The sequence below is a fragment of the Morchella sextelata genome, assembly GCF_020137385.1.
Source record: "Morchella sextelata strain SCLS chromosome Unknown scls_16, whole genome shotgun sequence".
In the NCBI taxonomy this organism is placed as follows: domain Eukaryota; kingdom Fungi; phylum Ascomycota; class Pezizomycetes; order Pezizales; family Morchellaceae; genus Morchella; species Morchella sextelata.
In genome coordinates this window covers 576,495-590,312 of record NW_025408631.1, presented here as the reverse complement: position 1 = coordinate 590,312, position 13,818 = coordinate 576,495, and the positions used below count along the sequence as shown (strand labels likewise).

Sequence of the window (13,818 nt, the reverse complement as noted above, 5' to 3'; positions counted from 1 at the left end):
TCGGGACCGCCCGCCCCCTTCTTCTCCAACAACCAAAAAACAACAGACAGCACCACACGATCAACTCCCCAACCTAGTCAACTTCAACAAACACAACTTGGGTTCTTCCTTCAACAGGTAAACCAAAACTACAGCAATACAGCATGTCCTCTTCCACCGACAATACCGACAAACCCACCAACACCTCAACCCCTACCACACCACCTCAACAAACACCAGGGCCCCCACCAGCTGACCTTTTCAACTGCATTCGACGCTTCACAGACCACCACATCGCTTCTGTGCTTCACAGCTTGATTGGTCTACCCACAATGCCACCTCCTCCGACTAGTAATTGGATCATGGATGAAGAAGACGCCCCCCCACGTCCCACCAGCACCAGCACAACCACTGCTGTCGCCCCGACCCCCACGCCCAACGCCTCCGCCCCCACTGCTGAGGAATCCCAAAGTCAACAACCACAATCAGCGCGTGGCAGAATGGCCGAGTACTCTCTTCTCGGCGAACGCATGTTCCGCCCTGAAGACGAGGAGAAGCTAGCCCTTGTGTGGAAACAGATGCGCACGCTGCATCGTGACTTTACGGCACCGTTTCTCGGGGGGGATGTTTGGGGTACGGGAATGATGGGGAAGAGGGAGGCGAAGGGTGCCGCTACCGCGCCATTATTTTGGAGTGTGGGAATGGTCGGGGATGGGAAGCTAGGGCTGCTGCGTAGGATTGAGGGAGGAGAGGAGACGGAGCTGGACGCGTACAATGTCCTTGCTCCCCCATCTCCACAGGTAGGCGCTGGAGCTAGGGGTATTTTGACAACTACCACATCCTCCTCCACCTCTACTACAACCTCGACTTCAACTCCAGCGGAGGAAGATGGGAAATTGAGGGTGGTAGAGACGGTAGCGACGACGCGCTCCTATACTGGCCCAGACGGCGTCACCAGGACCACATACACCCTGAGAAAGCGCTTCTCCGATGGCAGTGAGGAGCGCGTGGAGGAGGACAGAACCACTGGAATCGGCGCTGCTACTACAGGTGGCAGGATCACCGAAAAATAGCTAGCTGGATAGGCTGGTTCTAAGGTTTTACTCGGGCTGTTTGGTTCCTTTCCTTTTCCCTTTTTGTTCTGCTCATTTTTAATCACGGCCAAGGTTGGATTTTTTTGTTTGGTGCTGGCTGATTTTTTGTTGTTTGCTTTTTCCGAATCCCTTTTTCAAGAGTTGCGAGATAGGTGCGCTCTTTTCAATGTTTTGCGACCCTCTGTCTGTTCTGGTTTACCTAGTTTACTAGTAGCGCAGAAAGAGGGATCAGTAGGTACAAATTATGATATGATACGATTACGGTGCGATTGGGTTTTTACTTTCTTTCTAGGGTATGATTGGCACTGTTTGGTATGGTAGGAATAGGGCGTTTTCTGTTTTGTGTTTCCCCCATGTATTTTTCTTTTATTGCCGGGGTTTTTTTCCCTCTCCATGTGACCAACTGTACTTATTTTTAGCTACAATCGGGTTGGAATTATATTATTTTTTTTTCAATGGTTTAGAGCGGCTGTTCGCGTAATGTATTATTTATGTTCACGATGTATCACTCGGTCGGTTACTTCCGGTTGGTAGATTCCGTTCTTGGAGTTATTCGAGGAGCTGAGGGGCTACTTACTCTCGAAGCGCTCTATTCGGAGAAGGGCAATATCTGGCTTGACCAGATAGCGCAACAGTGTCACATTGTCACCCGTGCTAACTAGTATCTAATCTGAACAGTTCGCGTTTATGAAGATCTCCTGTACGCGCACACGTAAACCGTAGCGGAAGAGAATTACCACTGGACCACAGGGCTTTACTCTTGCCTTTGCCTCTTCGAATCACCAACATCTCTTCACCTGCCATGTAAGATAGATATGGCGGAGAGACCCTACAAGACCTTGTCCAACTATTCAAGGGGCGGATGTGGGTGCGGAACATTGATACATGTTGATACTACATGAGGGAATGTGGCTTGTTGAACATCTATTCTGGTCCTGGGTGGGAGCAGGTTGTAATGCGGAGGGCCCACGAGTTAGGTGCACCCTGCTGATGGCTCTTTATACCCTCGCTCATACCATCAATAAAGTGTGACAAGATCTAGCGGTGCTGATGGGTATATTCCACCAGGGCTCTAGTCCCTATAGAGATTGTCGACATCGATGGAGGCGGTGGTTTCCCCGGCCCTAACTCCGATTTATCCTGCATCGAAGACTTGACTCCTGTTAAGTTCAACTCGATCACAACCCCAATCTACATATATACCGACGATGCCTAGTAAGCTTATAGGTATGATGGTGATATCCTAATGGTTGCTGCGATTCGCTTCAATGGATGGATATATATATACATGGGCAAAGTTGGCAAGCGTAGCGATGCAAATTAATGGGAAACTACGCTAATAGCTAAGTTTCTCCACGTGTGTTTGGAACGGAACCTTATCACTAAATTAAATGCAAGGGCCAAATATCCAGAACTGTGATATTTCTTATTTAGACTTCTTTCCTCTTGCGTTAAAGTTACGAGAAGAGTTGCACGGGAAAGGTTACACGAGATTCGAAGAGTTACACAAAAAGGATTGTTGAACGCCGCTTGATTTGTCCCGTTTCCAGTGAGGCATGATCTCCTATTCGTACCTCATGGACCCATCAAACCCCTCTTACTAAACCGGCATTATTAGCTTCTCTCTTTCTCCCCACCATACAGCAATATTAGAAACCTACCTCGTGCTAATCTTCTCCCTCACCCTCATCACCACCCGAATACGCACTCCCCAAGGAAGAGGAGGAAGAAATTTCGCTCGGGACATCACTCTCTTCCTCTTCCTCCTCCTCCCCCTCCCCTTCCTCTTCCTCGCCCTCACCGCCGGCCTGCTCCTCTCCCGCCCTAACAATGCCCCCGCGCATCTGCAAGAAGTCCGGAAAGAACTCCTCCTGCGGGTCGAGGCCCTCCTGGGCGAAATAGATCTCAATAGTCCTGAGCGCGCGCAGAGCTTCCTCACAAGAAATCTTTCTCTTCTTCCTGGCCTGGGCTCTCTCCATCCCTTGCCCCTCCTCCTCCGCCTCCTCCTCCTCCTCCGCCTCCTCCTCCTCCTCCTCTTCGTCCCCGGAATCCCTGAGGCGCACACCGCCATCATCCCCTAGAGTTCTCGGAGAGCTAAAACCATCGGGCTGCACTGAAGGTGAGGTAGCGGCCTCGTAGTGCTGGCGCTTAAAGAATCGGGTCTGGTACGGTACAGGCATGACGTTGGGCTGATACGGCACAGACATGACCTTGGCACGCATTAGAAAGAAAGGGGGGGAAATCAGGACCTTGTTATGGTCTTCTCTGTAGTGAGGAAATGTTTCTTTGCGGGAGCTTTGGGGGAGGGGTTTGTGGGGTACACACAGAGGTAAATCAAGACGTTGTTTTGGTCTTTTCTTTTTGGTGCAGTGCACGAAGAGCGTGATAGATGTAGAGAGTCGAGTGATGGATCATGAGGTTGCTCTCAGTCGCCAAGCCTTGGAGATAGCCAGGCAACAAAATCTGCAGCATTGCCTGAGCAACGAGATCTGCTTACTGGGTTCAGTCAAGGCTATTGATTTGCGATAACCAAAATTTAGGTATTTAATGCTCTTAAAAAAATACCATTTGGGAATGTTCTGAGGTCTATCTTTCATAGTTATTCATAAAAATCTAATACAATTACAAAATGCCGGTCCCCTTGAGGGTTCATCCCGTTCTTCTGGATCTGTGGAATCCACAATGGATACACAATAGGCAGGAGATTGTTATTTCCTCGTGTGTAACTTTCAATCACAGATCATCACTCGCCTATGTACTCCGGTAGCATTGCGATATCTACCCACCACCTCCACCGAGAGATACTACAGTGTATCAGTTATATGTACTTGTACCTACACTCTACCGAAGTACCGCCGCCCGCTACAAGGGGTAGTACTTGACCTCGACGCCGCACCGGTGGGAGTTGCTAATTATAGGAAGGGGAGGGGTGGTCCTTGACCCCGGTCAATTGTGGCTGAGTAATAAAGTCGAGGAGGAGTTACAGGTCAAGTAGGTACATGTATCTTCACATTTGCATGTATCTACCGGGCCAAAAAAAATGTCAAGTCTAAAATGTAATTCCCAATTGGTATCTAACATGCGCGCACACACACAAAAAAAGCAAAGTTTAGAAACGCCCTTTAGATAATAAACGGGAACAGAAAAAAAAGATACAAAAACACATACAGCAAAGGACAAACCCAGACAATACATGAAAGTAAAAAAAAACATAAACACCATCGTCCGTTTTTGCATGAAACTCCTGCTGAACCAAGGAAAAACTATGTCCCATACCCAATCACAAGACGCCTGTCCCCCCCGCTCCCAAAGAGTTCTAACCAAAAAAACAAGGAGAAAAAAGAAGAAAGTCATCTCGGTCTATGGGTCAGAGAGAAACTGGAATGAGACCGGATCTTAACCGCCGCAAAAGGGAAGTAAAGAGGGCAGAAGAACAAAAAAGACTAGACTAGCTGGCGAATTTATCGGACACCAGCAGCAGTAAGGAGATCCCATACAGCCTTGCGAATGTTTGTGAGCGAGTACTTCTTGGTTCCAACAATCACTTGCTTGTTCTTCTTGTTAACCTTCTTAGTGATCTTCTTGACCACCTTCTTTCCCTTAATGACCTTCTTCTTGATGACCTTTTTGACGGGCTTCTTCTTTCCAAGGTTCTTCAACGGGAGGTTCTTTGTTTTCTTTGTAGTGCTAGTAGTCGGGCGACCAGGGATAGCGGGTGCCGCAGACATGCACTTCTTTGGAACACCCTTGTCATCCCAGGCAGCGTCCCTTGCCTGCTGCCACAAAGTCATAACATCGGTGAAGGTCTCCCTGGTGATGGAAAGGCGCTGGCAGGCGGGGGTGATGGTGAACTCCAATGGAGTGTCTGATCCACGGCGGAACTTGTTCTCGGAGTTGATGGTAGCGGCAGTGAGACGGACGGGGATTGGGGGAGGGAACCACTCCTCGAAGGGGCGGTCAACGAGCGTAGCATTCTTGACACCCTTCTTAAGACCGGAGATGATAGAGCGGAAAGGAAGAACTTTGCCACCCTTGGTTCCGCCGACGGCTTGCATGAGCTTTGTACGGTCGGGGCGGCCACCATAGGCGACGGTGCGGACACCTTGTTCTTGCATCCCCTCGACGAAGGAGTGGCAGGCAGATGCGCAGATACCGTTGGAGACCTATCGAGAAATCAATAGCTGAATCAAGACACTAAGAAGGAAAAGAACTTACAACAATGATATTCTCATGGCTAAAGGGCTGCGTAGTGTTGTGAGTGATATCAAGTTTGTAGTCGTCAGCAGCAAGCTGCATGTAATCTTGCTTCCACCTTTTTGTGAAGTACTCTCCTTGAGGACCCGGCTGCGGGCCCAACCAATCAGTCTGGTTCTTGAAGTCTTTGCCGTCCATATCCGTGAAGATATCCGCGGCCTTGCCCTGTCTGATTGACTTCATGTACGCCCAGGTAGTAGGACTCCACCTCATGTTGATGCTGGTGAAGGCAGCCTTCTGCGGGAAGAACTGAGTGATGACATCGTACGGGAGGATAACCTTACCGCCACCGTTGCCAGTGACATCAATGATGAGACGCTCAACACCATCCTTCTTCCAGCGGATAATAGAGTCCTTGACGAATTTCTGGAAGGCAAGGATGAATTTATCGTCGTCCATAGCCTTAACGGAGAACTTGCGGATGGTGAGAACGGCCGTCTTCTTGTCCTTGGGTAGGATGAAGGAGTTGATTGTGTACTCCGGACCAGCATGGGCGATCTGCGGGTATCCCTCTGGCTTCTTGGGAGCCTTCTTCTTCTTGGGGGCGGCAACAACCTTCTTCTTCTTAGGCTTCTTCTTCTTGTTCTTGGGCTTGCGGGGTGTGATCTTCTTGATCTCCTTCTTGGACAAGAAGCAGACCTTCTCCAGACCCTTGGTGTCCTTGAACTTCAACTCTCCATCCTTGACCATGGCAGGGTATAGCGTGAGTGTCCACTCAACCTTTGTCTTTGTCCCATTCGCCCAGGTAAGGGTGATGTCCTCGCCATTCCACAACTGACGCTTCGCAAACCGACCTCTACTGTCACCGGCAGGCAATGAGTACATCATCTCGTTCCATCGTGCATCCGGGTCTACGAAGGAGAAAAACTCTGGTGAGTTCTTTGTGAAATCACGGATATAGTCCGCCGCGGGCATGTCGTTGATCTTGGCGATCTTCTGACCCAGCACACCCTGTTGCCACGAACCGGTGGTGTAGTTCTTGTGGATATGGTATATCTCGGGTGTTCCGGTGGTGTTGTCCGCCATGGCAATGACCGGGTACTGGTGCACGTACTGGTACCCGTGCGTGCATGCAGGCTCGTAGAGGGTGTGTCCGTCACGGAAACGGTAGAACATCTTCACGAGGTCGTAGTCGAACTCCCAGTTTGACTTGTAGGTGTTACCCTTGTTCTTGACCTTCTGCTCGATCTCGTCCAGCGTCTTATTGACATTGAAGGGCTGGAGTTCGAGTTCTGAGGGGGGGTTAAGATGGTAGACAACACTGCTCTGGAGTCCAAGCATCTTGCGGAGGCCAAGGATGGTCTTTTCCGAGCGGTCCTGGTTAAAGGGTACGTTCTTGATACAGGCAAGCCAGAGTTTTGCATCTAGGCCTTGAGTCCCTGCAGGTATGGCTGTTGGTACAGATTTGAGATAAATAGTTAGGGATGGGGGATCACTTACTGTTTCCTCGCTTTTTGGCGAATACACTGCATGGGTCCTCTTTTGCAACTACTGTATTAACCAGTGTTGAAAGGGCGAGAGCCGCTGCCCCGGCTGATAATCCTGAGAAACGCATATTCCTGCTAGTGCTGTTACTCTGGAATTTTCTAAATTAAAGAAAGTGGTGATATAAAGATATCAAAAAAAAAAAAAGAGTGAAACCAGATGATCTAAAAAAAAGGTTTAAAACAAAAACGTGATTTAAAAGAATGTGGGGAAGAAAAGAGAAAAGAAAAGAAAAGAAAGAAAGAGGTAAGGGGGAGCAGGGACTATCGTCAAGATGTAGTATTCCCTTCCTTCTCAGGCATGAAAGTAAAGTGTCGAATGCAAGAAACAGAACGGGCAGAAGTCACAACCTTTAAGCACATTGGTGAAGATTGCTCGGTAAACAATTGCGAGAGCATCTTTGTCCTGATTAGGCTGTGCAATGTCTGAGCCCGGCCTTTCTTTCCTTACCACATCGATTGGAACCTTCGCCAGACCCACGCAGCAGAAGGTACCGGTACCTGCTTACAGGAGCTACATGTAGTAGTGTAGGGGTACCAGTAAGATGTCTTGTGCAATGCTTGACACGCATTTAGCGATTGCTTGAATATCTTGGTACCAATATGGCTATTTTCCTACCTCTCAATCTAAACTCCCATTTCTGCAATATCTGTTTTGATCGGATTCTATCCCATTTCGACTGTTGGTTGTTGTTGTGTTCTACCAAAATGCTACTAAAATTAGTAACATTCACTACATTCTCCCAATCGCGTGCCGTACAACCGTCCGTCATCAATCCTCCCCCTCCCCGCGCCGCCTTACGATCACTGGTACACCGGAGTCGGTGAGCGAACCCTTTCTCTGAACTCCTGCTCTGTCGGTATAGACATAGGATGGGGCAAAAAAATAGCCCACCCCAACCACGGTTCCAAGTGCAGTAATAAGAACCGCATATTGGCTTCCCCGGCGGAGGGGAAAGTATTTTCGGCGCAAAGCCGCATTCCCACCCCTCCAGCGACGCGCGGGGGCCGAGATGGGGTTTCAGTCGGTGTGGTGGATGCTTCATGCGAAAACTTAATCTATCGTGGAGAAGGAACCCTCCATTCGTGAGTGCTTCGTCAGCCAGCCTTGCGCGGTCGACCAATTAAATATTTGGGTTCCTGGATAGCAGTTCGGATCTGATCTAGTTGATCTTTCGTTCCCAAAATAAGAAGCGGTGTATTGTGGAGATCTGAGATTCTCCCCGCGCAGGGAACAGAGGAATTCGGTTCCAGTTGCTCACATCCGTCTCCAGTATCTGAATAATAGCCAAAGGTCTTGGAACGGGAATTTCAGTTGGTAGTAGGCATTAGCCCGCTTTCTACCGTTCATTCTGATGGATACCTCATTCAATTGCTATTCTTGAAACTCGAGCAGATATTGGAATTCCTCTCAATGGGAATGTTTCTAATAACGTCAAAGCTCCCATGGTTGGCAATAAACGGAGAGAATAAGGTTATCAAGAGGAGCAGGGCTCTTTCTCTGCCTTTTATCCATTATCAAGCCACACTAGGTGTCATTTGATTCTCTGAATAGTGAACACCGTGGAGATTCCAGGCGAGCGAGATGTCTGCAAGACACTTTGAAGCAGAGGGATCTTGCATGCAATTCAAGCTTTGACAGCTCGCAGCACCTAAACCCACACCAGGTTGGCCTCGTTAATTAATGCAAGAGGCCACCAACGGTACCAATTGGCCAAGAATTCGCGAAGGAAAGAAGCGAGCTTGGGGAAATTAAAAGGTGGGGCATCATCATCACCGCAAAGTGCAGATACCGATCTCAAATGCCACTTCCACCTCAAGCTGAGCATGAGGCTGTGGCGTGTGGGGTACTTGACTAGATGTACCGGTGAGGTGTGTCCTAGCTGAGAGAGTTACTTGCCGCAAAAGTACAGGCCAGGCCAGGACAGAACAGAACATGCTCAGAAGCTTCGTTGAGCCTCATCTATTTCCGTCCTGCGCCCAACAATCCCAAGCATTTCAATCGCGACCGCCCTAGCTAACAACACCAAGCCTCAGTCACCAAACCTCACTCTACACTCAACACCACCACAACACCCCAACTCCATCACCATCGACGGCCCCCTCACCACCACCCCCCCCCCTTCCTTTCCGCCACACATACACCACACCCCACCACACAGCCATGTCCTCCCCCCCTGCCTCCTCCCCCCCATCCACAACCCCCTCCACCTCCCACAAACGCCGCATCTCCCTCCCGCCCCCAGGCCCCCCCACCTCCTCCAAGAAACCCAAACTCCCCACGCGCAAGAACAGCACGCTCCACACCCCCACAACCAACAAGCACCTCCACCCCCTCCGCCAGACCTCCTTCCCCCCCGAATCCGAGATCGACCGCCGCCGCTCCCCCAGCGTCCTCACCGCCACCGGCGGCGCCGCAAGCCAAACCACAAACAACAACAACGAGGACGACGAGGACGACGGCCGGGACGACTACGGCACCACCACAGTCCTCGCGGACGGCAGCGCCGGTGGCTTTGCCGAGGACGACGCCGAGAAGCGCAAGCTGGCGTATGGACGCCCACCCCCCCCCCAAACCAACCTCTGGCTTGGCTCTACATTCTAACATACAGACGCGCACAGGATCCTCCTCGACTCGTTTGACGCGGACCAGAACCGCCGCTACGAAGCCTTCCGCCGGTCCAACCTCAACAAAGCTGCCGTCAAGAAGCTGGCCAACCAGGTGCTCTCGCAGTCGGTCACAGCCAACGTCGGCACCGTGATCTGCGGATTCTCAAAGGTCTTCACGGGCGAGATCATTGAGCTCGCGCTGCAGATACAGCGGCAGTGGGGCGATCAGGGGCCGCTGCTGCCGGACCATCTCAGGGAGGCGGCGAGGAGGTATAAGGTTGAGATGGCGGGCAGTATGGGTTTCCGTGGCGCGGTCGGGGGTGGCTCGCCGAGTGCTGCTGGGGCGGGGCCTGGTGCAGGGGGTGACGGGCCTGGGGCGGGCGTGGGGAGGCTGTTTAGATGAGGGCTGTGTGTATCAAAGTTTTTTCCCTTTCCCTCCCCCTCCCTCCCCCTTTTACCTTACGATCTGGAGTTGGTTTGCTTTTGTCTCTTTTGTGCTCACGAAGACTCAATGATTGTGTACACAGTAGTTATGCTTCTGATATAGCTTCAGATACTATAAAATAATTACCATTAATGGAGTTGCGCCTTCTTTCTCTCTCTCTTACATGCCTAGAAGAACCCGAGTGTAGATATATCAATATTTATTGTAGTATGGCTGTGATAATGATAGTAATATAATGTAGACCGCTAAAGATATTAAAGCCTGTGCCCAACCCTAACCCTTGCTTTACCCGCTTCCTGACATTGTGCAATGATCAAACTAATTGTCAATTCTACAATGTTTTTAGATCTCCGGATTCCACTCCGGTGCGTCCCATTTAGTTCCGATATCGGAAAAGCAAGAAATTTAGAGAGAAAAAGTAGGTAGTATAATTATGCCCGCGTGTGTAGTAAGTAGCAGCCAAGCGCCAGTATACCAGAACCTAGTTTCGCTACCCCACCCCTCAAAGAACAAAACCCCCCCAGAAAAAGAAAGAAGAAAACCCCCGAAATTCTCAAAGATTATTCCTCCAAAATCTCTCCGTTGAAATTATTAAGTCCACTTCTGGACGACAACCGCGTTAACCAACCCCGCCTCCTTAATCGTCTGCTCCTGGTTGCTAAGCTCCTTATTAGGGAAGGTGGTCTGCAAAATGTAGTTCCTGCTCCTGCTCTCAAGACTTGAAGAATTGACGAAGCCGTACAAGTCGCCAACGGTGTGTGTGTGGTTGAACCTGCTAACCAACCTTGTTCCATCACCAAGACGAATCTGAAGGGTGGTCGTCGGAAGAGAAGCGTCGACATTGACGCTGGGGGCTGGGGCAGCCGTCCTCGCAGCAGGGGCGACTATAGGCGCAGCTGTAGAGGTAGAGGACTCCCCACCAGGAGTGGGTGAACCAAGTCTATTTCCCTGCCCAGAAAATGGCGCATGCTTCTTCTTTGGCTGAACATAGTCCTCCTCTAGACGCCTAAAGACGTTAACATCAGCCGGCTGGCCTGGCTCAACATTCATCAAGCTCAATGGCGCGCGCCCGTTTTGGATCGCACGAAGGACTTCTTGGTTGGCTGGGTCGTCATAACGCATGAGAGGGCCATCTTCAACGCTGAACCCATCCCTCCAGAAGGTGAGAGTTCGAGTAACTGTAGGCACGGTAGGGGGAGCACGTGGAGCTGCGGGATCGGGGATCTCAATAGAAGGACTTTCATCACTGCCTAGTGTACGCCCAGTTCCGGAGAAGCGGGGACGTGATGGACCGGGCTCAACCTCGTCGCTTGCTCGCTGACTACTACCACCTCTGATTTTGGAAGTCAATAAACCGAACAATAACTTCAAATAGTGGGGGTATTTACTCTGCTGCACGTTTCAAAATGTCTTGAATGATTCCTCCTTTGCGTGGGTCGCCGGGGTTCTGAACAGCCAAGCCCCTGTGGCACCAACGTTAGCATCCCTCGCTTCTTCATGTCGCGGTTTAAGCTGGCCGCATCTCGGCTATGTGTAACCTACGATTTCTCACCACCGGTGAAAAGGTCCTGCTTCTCGTCCTCTGAGTCATCCTCATCATCGTTGCTCTTACTTCGCAGGTCGCCTAAGGTTGCAAATCTCGAGGCAGCCCTGTACGTTGAAAAGATGTTAGTACCCCCAGAAAGTAGACCACCACACATAGAAAGCAATCTGTTACTTTGATTTAGAGGTTGAGGCTCTAGCACTTGGCGCATAGACGTCATCATCGTCTTCGCTTTCTACATGAGCGGAGGCACCAGTTTCCATAAGATCTTCCTCCTCATTACTCTCGAAGAATTGGGCGGTCGCTAGCTACAGCCTTACGTCAGTACTTCAGGCCTCCATAGATGAAGTTAGCTAGGCGAGTAGATGGATGGAATTACCTCGAGGTTCCAGTTTGTAGCTTCGAGGAAATGGCTAGCCTTGAATCAGCAGTCATTGTTAGCATAGCTTAGAGGAAGGATACCAGAGGGATAAGAGGTAAACAAACCTGCTCAGGATCCGCACCGGTAACATCACAGAAATTTGTGATGAGAGTATCTTGATCCATAATTACAGAATGTGGTAGTTTTCTTTTCGAGTGGGGATGAAGTTTGATGGGAAAAGAGTATCCGGAAGGGTGAGAGGGTGGGGGTTATGAAGATGGATGAGGATGGATGAAGATGGAAGGATGGCGAAGGTAAGGAGGGGTGTTGAGGAGGGGTGGAATGTTTTTTCAGTGCCAGACGGGTGAGCAGGTAGGTAGGGCAGATCAAGCTACGGCCAACGAACGGATAGACGTGTGTGTGATCTCAAGTCTCAACTTCCAACCAGCTCTCTCAGTCTCTTTCTGTTTGGCTCGCTTTAGTTGCTTTTGCTAATCTGTGTGCAGCCCTAGAGCACCTTGTTTGCGACTTTCTACGTATGCAGGTGTGCAGGGGTCAATGCAAGTCATGTTGGCGTGATACTTCCTACCCCGCACAGCTGAATTGCGGCTCACGCTACGAGCTGAAGATTAAGCGGACGATGGTCCCAGAAGCAGTTGCAGCAGCCCGTTCCCAGCAAGCAATTCAGGCGTTTAGCCTGGTTATAATCGCCCCCGGAAGATCGAGATGTCGAAGCAACTTGGACCAAACGGTGGCACGGTCGTGTCGATGACAAATCATGATATCTGCTGTCACAAGAAGTCACTCGATTTGACACAAGTACAAGCTCCCTCAAAAGCTATCAATTGAGAAAGCCGTCTTTAAGATCTCCCGCAGATGTCTGGAATGCACATAATACCTGAGTACATATATCCATAGCCGGCTTGGAATTAAGACTCATCGTTGTTAATTCTATTCACCCGCGGAGGCATCGAAAGCGGGTGAATTGCAACGTGGCCCATCAAAGTCGCCCATCAAAGTCGGTCGGTCGGTCAAGAATCGTTGAGAAAGTATCCACGGCTAACGTTTCTGTTCGATTGAAGTTTCAACACTGATTGCTAATAATTGGTATGTAGATAATCGGCCGATGGGGTGTCTTCACATAAGATCACTCGATATTCAGCCCAGATATAGGCTGTTACCCTACATGAATACAGATTACTAGTAAAATCCCTTCTGGGTAATAATAAAACTGGTTGAAAGCTGAATAATTATAACAGTAGGGTAGTGGCGTTTAAACTAATATCTAGTAATTTGGTTGGGTGCCATCGGTCTTCGATATCCCAGGTTCTATATTCGCGTTCCCAGGTACGTTGCCACCAAAGTGACCGTGGCCAGCTGACATAAGGTGAGAGGCCAAACCGCCACCGGAGCCAACTTCAAGCAATAGCTCAATTGATCAATTAAAGGGCTATTGCGAGCTGAAAAATGATAGCATGAATGCAATTCACCACCAAGCTCGAGTGTAATGGTCGACCTATGGCTAGCCTTCGGTAATGGGCGGCGGACGTACAGCTGAAAAAGGACCTAGTCTAGGACAGTGTCAACTGGGATACATTACGTATTCCGGAATCTTTACATAACCGCCAAAAGATTCGACCCCTATTCGCGTTGTTTTCATCCCTAATCCCTCTCGGCTCTCCCCCGAGCCACACTCTGCACATCTGTGGCGCTAGCGGCAAACATTACATGGATCATCTGGGGTACGTAACACAAGCGGCGCGGTTATCAACCGAGTGATTATCCATGAACCCGGTGTGTATCCATCGTGGTACAGTAAACTAATTTTAGAAGTTATGAAAAAAGTGACATAAGAAGTACATCGGAGCAAAAGCAAATTAAAAGCCTGTCTTATTCCGACCGTATTCGTGCGGAGGAGGAATAGTAATCGGATATATTTCGGTTCCACAGGCGTCGATATGGCTTGAGGAGTCGAAATGAAACTGAATTGACGGCGGTTCTATGGCACGAGATTTGAGAGGATCATGGCCGAGGAGGCGCCGCATACG

At 49.9% G+C, this 13,818-nt stretch overlaps 6 protein-coding genes across 6 annotated transcripts; 2 read left to right on the top strand and 4 right to left on the bottom strand.

Annotated features, from left to right (window-relative positions):
* Positions 1-143: 143 nt before the first annotated feature.
* On the top strand, positions 144-1,052 carry H6S33_003861 (uncharacterized protein; the record flags this gene model as incomplete). Its single annotated transcript, XM_044835205.1, has 1 exon — positions 144-1,052. One exon carries the CDS (start codon positions 144-146, stop codon positions 1,050-1,052), a length of 909 nt encoding a protein of 302 aa, XP_044691395.1.
* Positions 1,053-2,740: 1,688 nt separating this feature from the next.
* On the bottom strand, positions 2,741-3,253 carry H6S33_003860 (uncharacterized protein; the record flags this gene model as incomplete). The annotated part of the gene is made up of 1 exon (XM_044835204.1): positions 2,741-3,253. The coding sequence occupies one exon, from the start codon at positions 3,251-3,253 to the stop codon at positions 2,741-2,743; it is 513 nt and encodes a 170-aa protein (XP_044691394.1).
* Positions 3,254-4,534: 1,281 nt separating this feature from the next.
* H6S33_003859 (uncharacterized protein) lies at positions 4,535-6,882 on the bottom strand (the record flags this gene model as incomplete). The annotated part of the gene is made up of 3 exons (XM_044835202.1): positions 4,535-5,236; positions 5,289-6,706; positions 6,768-6,882. 3 exons carry the CDS (start codon positions 6,880-6,882, stop codon positions 4,535-4,537), a joined length of 2,235 nt encoding a protein of 744 aa, XP_044691393.1.
* A 443-nt stretch (positions 6,883-7,325) lies between these two features.
* H6S33_003858 (uncharacterized protein) lies at positions 7,326-7,857 on the bottom strand (the record flags this gene model as incomplete). Its single annotated transcript, XM_044835201.1, has 4 exons — positions 7,326-7,360; positions 7,431-7,522; positions 7,572-7,608; positions 7,740-7,857. The coding sequence occupies 4 exons, from the start codon at positions 7,855-7,857 to the stop codon at positions 7,326-7,328; spliced, it is 282 nt and encodes a 93-aa protein (XP_044691392.1).
* A 1,118-nt stretch (positions 7,858-8,975) lies between these two features.
* H6S33_003857 (uncharacterized protein) lies at positions 8,976-9,824 on the top strand (the record flags this gene model as incomplete). The annotated part of the gene is made up of 2 exons (XM_044835200.1): positions 8,976-9,361; positions 9,434-9,824. The coding sequence occupies 2 exons, from the start codon at positions 8,976-8,978 to the stop codon at positions 9,822-9,824; spliced, it is 777 nt and encodes a 258-aa protein (XP_044691391.1).
* A 633-nt stretch (positions 9,825-10,457) lies between these two features.
* Positions 10,458-11,955, bottom strand: H6S33_003856 (uncharacterized protein; the record flags this gene model as incomplete). The annotated part of the gene is made up of 6 exons (XM_044835199.1): positions 10,458-11,199; positions 11,255-11,329; positions 11,409-11,516; positions 11,584-11,717; positions 11,789-11,827; positions 11,896-11,955. 6 exons carry the CDS (start codon positions 11,953-11,955, stop codon positions 10,458-10,460), a joined length of 1,158 nt encoding a protein of 385 aa, XP_044691390.1.
* Positions 11,956-13,818: the final 1,863 nt, after the last annotated feature.